This window comes from Leptodactylus fuscus, unplaced genomic scaffold (assembly GCF_031893055.1).
Source record: "Leptodactylus fuscus isolate aLepFus1 unplaced genomic scaffold, aLepFus1.hap2 HAP2_SCAFFOLD_264, whole genome shotgun sequence".
Classification (NCBI taxonomy): Eukaryota; Metazoa; Chordata; class Amphibia; order Anura; family Leptodactylidae; genus Leptodactylus; species Leptodactylus fuscus.
The window spans coordinates 120,001-127,327 of NW_027440287.1; the positions used below are offsets into that span (position 1 = coordinate 120,001).

At 54.4% G+C, this 7,327-nt stretch overlaps 1 protein-coding gene across 1 annotated transcript in view; it reads right to left on the reverse strand.

Annotated features, from left to right (window-relative positions):
• LOC142187865 (phospholipid scramblase 3-like) overlaps positions 1–3,008 on the reverse strand; it is a 44,865-nt gene extending 41,857 nt beyond the window's left edge. Inside the window, exons 1-2 of the mRNA XM_075261674.1 lie at positions 2,968–3,008; positions 342–401 (exon numbers count right to left, since the gene is read on the reverse strand). Coding sequence (XP_075117775.1) covers positions 342–389 — 48 coding nt within the window. The 5' untranslated portion in view covers positions 390–401; positions 2,968–3,008. The remainder of the gene's footprint in view (positions 1–341; positions 402–2,967) is intronic.
• Positions 3,009–7,327: the final 4,319 nt, after the last annotated feature.

A 7,327-nucleotide genomic window follows, 5' to 3' on the forward strand; every position in this document is an offset into this window, starting at 1 on the left:
TATATATATATATATATATATATACACAGTATATTTAGATAGAAGAAGAAGTGGTGATGGCGGCCCAAAGGGAAGAGACTGGAAATGTGGGGAGACGTCTCCTGTGAGTATTACTGCATTGTATGTATTGTAATGTCACCGCTACCCCCCGGTGTCTGAGGGGGACGATCAGAAGATGCACACCACCCCCCCCCCCCCCCTTTGCTCCAGACTCCATACTGGGGGGGTCTTATGATCGGCCGCCCCAGGCAGCAGACACGCCGGCTCATACGCCTTCCGCCATTGCTATCACTCCCATCGTTCTCCTCATCGTTTTCTTCATTTTATTTTTTAAATCTTACCGGAATTAATTCCTGCAGTCCGGAGGGAACGAAAGGAACGGCGGCCATGACACCCTGTAACTGAGAGAGAGCGGAGTAGTCAGAAAGTGCGCCGAACACTACAGCACAGCGCACACCCCGCCATCACCTGTATATACAGCGCAAACCCCGCTACACCATCACCTGTATATACAGCGCAGACCCCGCTACATCACCCCCTGTATATACAGCACACACCCCGCTACATCACCCCCTGTATATACAGCACACACCCCGCTACACCATCACCTGTATATACAGCGCACACCCCGCTACACCATCACCTGTATATACAGCGCACACCCCGCTACACCATCACCTGTATATACAGCGCAAACCCCGCTACACCATCACCTGTATATACAGCGCAAACCCCGCTACACCATCACCTGTATATACAGCACACACCCCGCTACACCATCACCTGTATATACAGCGAAGACCCCGCTACACCATCACCTGTATATACAGCGAAGACCCCGCTACACCATCACCTGTATATACAGCGAAGACCCCGCTACACCATCACCTGTATATACAGCGAAGACCCCGCTACACCATCACCTGTATATACAGCACACACCCCGCTACACCATCACCTGTATATACAGTACACACCCCGCTACACCATCACCTGTATATACAGTACAGACCCCGCTACACCATCACCTGTATATACAGCACAGGCCCCGCTACGCCATCACCTGTATATACAGCACATACCCCGCTACGCCATCACCTGTATATACAGCGCACACCCCGCTACGCCATCACCTGTATATACAGCGCACACCCCGCTACACCATCACCTGTATATACAGCGCACACCCCGCTACACCATCACCTGTATATACAGCGCACACCCCGCTACACCATCACCTGTATATACAGCACACACCCCGCTACACCATCACCTGTATATACAGCGCACACCCCGCTACACCATCACCTGTATATACAGCGCAGACCCCGCTACACCATCACCTGTATATACAGCGCAAACCCCGCTACACCATCACCTGTATATACAGCACACACCCCGCTACACCATCACCTGTATATACAGCGCACACCCCGCTACACCATCACCTGTATATACAGCGCACACCCCGCTACACCATCACCTGTATATACAGCGCACACCCCGCTACACCATCACCTGTATATACAGCGCACACCCCGCTACACCATCACCTGTATATACAGCGCACACCCCGCTACACCATCACCTGTATATACAGCGCACACCCCGCTACACCATCACCTGTATATACAGCGCACACCCCGCTACACCATCACCTGTATATACAGCGCACACCCCGCTACACCATCACCTGTATATACAGCGCACACCCCGCTACACCATCACCTGTATATACAGCGCACACCCCGCTACACCATCACCTGTATATACAGCGCACACCCCGCTACACCATCACCTGTATATACAGCACACACCCCGCCATCACCTGTATATACAGCACACACCCCGCCATCACCTGTATATACAGTACAGACCCCGCTACACCATCACCTGTATATACAGTACAGACCCCGCTACACCATCACCTGTATATACAGCACAGACCCCGCTACACCATCACCTGTATATACAGCACACACCCCGCTACACCATCACCTGTATATACTGTACACACCCCGCTACACCATCACCTGTATATACTGTACACACCCCGCTACGTCACCTGTATATACTGTACACACCCCGCTACACCATCACCTGTATATACAGCACACACCCCGCTACACCATCACCTGTATATACAGCGAAGACCCCGCTACACCATCACCTGTATATACAGCGCACACCCCGCTACACCATCACCTGTATATACAGCGCACACCCCGCTACACCATCACCTGTATATACAGCACACACCCCGCTACACCATCACCTGTATATACAGCACACACCCCGCTACACCATCACCTGTATATACAGCACACACCCCGCTACACCATCACCTGTATATACAGCACACACCCCGCTACACCATCACCTGTATATACAGTACACACCCCGCCATCACCTGTATATACAGCACACACCCCGCTACACCATCACCTGTATATACAGCACAGACCCCGCTACACCATCACCTGTATATACAGCACAGACCCCGCTACACCATCACCTGTATATACAGCACACACCCGCTACACCATCACCTGTATATATTGTACACACCCCGCTACGTCACCTGTATATACTGTACACACCCCGCTACACCATCACCTGTATATACAGCACACACCCCGCTGCACCATCACCTGTATATACAGCACACACCCCGCTACACCATCACCTGTATATACAGCGAAGACCCCGCTACACCATCACCTGTATATACAGCACACACCCCGCTACACCATCACCTGTATATACAGCGCAGACCCCGCTACACCATCACCTGTATATACAGTACACACCCCGCTACATCACCCCCTGTATATACAGCACACACCCCGCTACACCATCACCTGTATATACAGCACACACCCCGCCATCACCTGTATATACAGCACACACCCCGCTACACCATCACCTGTATATACAGCACACACCCCCATGATGTTTGCTCCTTACTTCTCTCTCTGCCGCTCCTCTGTATTAGGACTTTGTGTACAGGAAGTAGTAATGTGTAATGTAATCTCCGGATAGTACGGGAAATATTTCATCACAGCAAGCAACGCCCATCATAACGGACAAGGAAGTAGTACTGTGCAAGGTTGTAAAGTGCCTGGGAATTATATCCAGTATACAGGACTAGAGAAGTAGTACTGTGCACTGTCCTTATATACAGTACAAGAGAAGTGGTACTGTGCACTGTCCTTATATACAGTATAAGAGAAGTGGTACTGTGCACTGTCCTTATATACAGTATAAGAGAAGTAGTACTGTGCTCCCTCCATATATACAGTACAGGAGAAGTGGTACTGTGCACTTTCCATATATACAGTATAAGAGAAGTGGTACTGTGCTCCCTCCATATATACAGGACTAGAGAAGTGGTACTGTGCACTGTCCTTATATACAGTACAAGAGAAGTAGTACTGTGCTCCCTCCATATATACAGGACTAGAGAAGTAGTACTGTGCACTGTCCATATATACAGTATAAGAGAAGTGGTACTGTGCACTGTCCATATATACAGGACTAGAGAAGTAGTACTGTGCACTGTCCATATATACAGGACTAGAGAAGTGGTACTGTGCTCCTTCCATATGTACAGGACTAGAGAAGTAGTACTGTGCACTGTCCATATATACAGTATAAGAGAAGTGGTACTGTGCACTGTCCATATATACAGGACTAGAGAAGTGGTACTGTGCACTGTCCATATATACAGGACTAGAGAATTTTTACTCCTCCTCGGTCACTACCTGTGTTATCGGGATCTCCCGGCCTCCTCCTCGCTCACCACCTCTGTTATCGGGATCTCCCGGCCTCCTCCTCGGTCACTACCTGTGTTATCGGGATCTCCCGGCCTCCTCCTCGGTCACTACCTCTGTTATCGGGATCTCCCGGCCTCCTCCTCGGTCACTACCTCTGTTATCGGGATCTCCCGGCCTCCTCCTCGGTCACTACCTCTGTTATCGGGATCTCCCGGCCTCCTCCTCGGTCACTACCTCTGTTATCGGGATCTCCCGGCCTCCTCCTCGGTCACTACCTCTGTTATCGGGATCTCCCGGCCTCCTCCTCGGTCACTACCTCTGTTATCGGGATCTCCCGGCCTCCTCCTCGGTCACTACCTCTGTTATCGGGATCTCCCGGCCTCCTCCTCGGTCACTACCTCTGTTATCGGGATCTCCCGGCCTCCTCCTCGGTCACTACCTCTGTTATCGGGATCTCCCGGCCTCCTCCTCGGTCACTACCTGTGTTATCGGGATCTCCCGGCCTCCTCCTCGGTCACTACCTGTGTTATCGGGATCTCCCGGCCTCCTCCTCGGTCTCTACCTCTGTTATCGGGATCTCCCGGCCTCCTCCTCGGTCACTACCTCTGTTATCGGGATCTCCCGGCCTCCTCCTCGGTCACTACCTCTGTTATCGGGATCTCCCGGCCTCCTCCTCGGTCACTACCTCTGTTATCGGGATCTCCCGGCCTCCTCCTCGGTCACTACCTCTGTTATCGGGATCTCCCGGCCTCCTCCTCGGTCACTACCTCTGTTATCGGGATCTCCCGGCCTCCTCCTCGGTCACTACCTCTGTTATCGGGATCTCCCGGCCTCCTCCTCGGTCACTACCTCTGTTATCGGGATCTCCCGGCCTCCTCCTCGGTCACTACCTCTGTTATCGGGATCTCCCGGCCTCCTCCTCGGTCACTACCTCTGTTATCGGGATCTCCCGGCCTCCTCCTCGGTCACTACCTCTGTTATCGGGATCTCCCGGCCTCCTCCTCGGTCACTACCTGTGTTATCGGGATCTCCCGGCCTCCTCCTCGGTCACTACCTCTGTTATCGGGATCTCCCGGCCTCCTCCTCGGTCACTACCTGTGTTATCGGGATCTCCCGGCCTCCTCCTCGGTCACTACCTGTGTTATCGGGATCTCCCGGCCTCCTCCTCGGTCACTACCTGTGTTATCGGGATCTCCCGGCCTCCTCCTCGGTCACTACCTGTGTTATCGGGATCTCCCGGCCTCCTCCTCGGTCACTACCTGTGTTATCGGGATCTCCCGGCCTCCTCCTCGGTCACTACCTCTGTTATCGGGATCTCCCGGCCTCCTCCTCGGTCACTACCTCTGTTATCGGGATCTCCCGGCCTCCTCCTCGGTCACTACCTCTGTTATCGGGATCTCCCGGCCTCCTCCTCGGTCACTACCTCTGTTATCGGGATCTCCCGGCCTCCTCCTCGGTCAGTATAAGGATAAATCAAGTAACAAAACCATCCTGACTTCAGGACACAAAGAAGGCCTCCAAGGATTCCTCACCAATGCACAAGGTGATTTTTGCCTTTCTCCTCCAGAGCCCCAGGGCAGTTTGTGGCTTTCTCATGCAAGAGACGACCACTCCCTATTCCCTTGGGACATCAGCAAACCAGGACTGGCCTTTAGGCCCGGGTCTGCAACAACTCCTAAATCCTGGAGCCGTAGTCCAGCCAGTCACCATGTAGACACCAGCCACCCCAGTGGAAGATACCGGCTATCTATCACTTTTCCATCTACTTGTCTACACTCTGTTATCTGGATCTCCCGGCCTCCTCCTCGGTCACTACCTGTGTTATCGGGATCTCCCGACCTCCTCCTCGGTCACTACCTCTGTTATCTGGATGTCTCGGCCTCCTCCTCGGTCACTACCTCTGTTATCTGGATCTCCCGGCCTCCTCCTCGGTCACTACCTCTGTTATCGGGATCTCGCGGCCTCCTCCTCGGTCTCTACCTCTGTTATCGGGATCTCCCGGCCTCCTCCTCGGTCTCTACCTCTGTTATCTGGATCTCCCGGCCTCCTCCTCGGTCACTACCTCTGTTATCGGGATCTCCCGGCCTCCTCCTCGGTCACTACCTCTGTTATCGGGATCTCTCGGCCTCCTCCTCGGTCACTACCTGTGTTATCGGGATCTCCCGGCCTCCTCCTCGGTCACTACCTGTGTTATCGGGATCTCCCGGCCTCCTCCTCGGTCACTACCTCTGTTATCGGGATCTCCCGGCCTCCTCCTCGGTCACTACCTCTGTTATCAGGATCTCCCGGCCTCCTCCTCGGTCACTACCTCTGTTATCGGGATCTCCCGGCCTCCTCCTCGGTCACTACCTGTATTATCGGGATCTCCCGGCCTCCTCCTCAGTCACTACCTCTGTTATCGGGATCTCCCGGCCTCCTCCTCGGTCACTACCTGTGTTATCGGGATCTCCCGGCCTCCTTCTCGGTCACTACCTGTGTTATCGGGATCTCCCGGCCTCCTCCTCGGTCACTACCTCCATTATCTGGATCTCCCGGCCTCCTCCTCGGTCACTACCTGTGTTATCGGGATCTCCTGGCCTCCTCCTCGGTCACTACCTGTGTTATCGGGATCTCCCGGCCTCCTTCTCGGTCACTACCTGTATTATCGGGATCTCCCGGCCTCCTCCTCGGTCACTACCTGTATTATCGGGATCTCCCGGCCTCCTCCTCGGTCACTACCTGTGTTATCGGGATCTCCCGGCCTCCTCCTCGGTCACTACCTGTGTTATCGGGATCTCCCGGCCTCCTCCTCGGTCACTACCTCTGTTATCGGGATCTCCCGGCCTCCTCCTCGGTCACTAGCTCTGTTATCGGGATCTCCCGGCCTCCTCCTCGGTCACTACCTCTGTTATCGGGATCTCCCGGCCTCCTCCTCAGTCACTACCTCTGTTATCGGGATCTCCCGGCCTCCTCCTCGGTCACTACCTGTGTTATCGGGATCTCCCGGCCTCCTTCTCGGTCACTACCTGTGTTATCGGGATCTCCCGGCCTCCTCCTCGGTCACTACCTCCATTATCTGGATCTCCCGGCCTCCTCCTCGGTCACTACCTGTGTTATCGGGATCTCCCGGCCTCCTCCTCGGTCACTACCTGTGTTATTGGGATCTCCCGGCCTCCTCCTCGGTCACTACCTCTGTTATCGGGATCTCCTGGCCTCCTCCTCGGTCACTACCTTTGTTATCGGGATCTCCCGGCCTCCTCCTCGGTCACTACCTCCATTATCTGGATCTCCCGGCCTCTCTCCTGTATTATCGGGATCTCCCGGCCTCCTTCTCGGTCACTACCTGTGTTATCGGGATTTCCCGGCCTCCTCCTCGGTCACTACCTCCATTATCTGGATCTCCCGGCCTCCTCCTCGGTCACTACCTGTGTTATCGGGATCTCCCGGCCTCCTCCTCGGTCACTACCTGTGTTATCGGGATCTCCCGGCCTCCTCCTCGGTCACTACCTCTGTTATCGGGATCTCCTGGCCTCCTCCTCGGTCACTACCTGTGTTATCGGGACCTCCCGGCC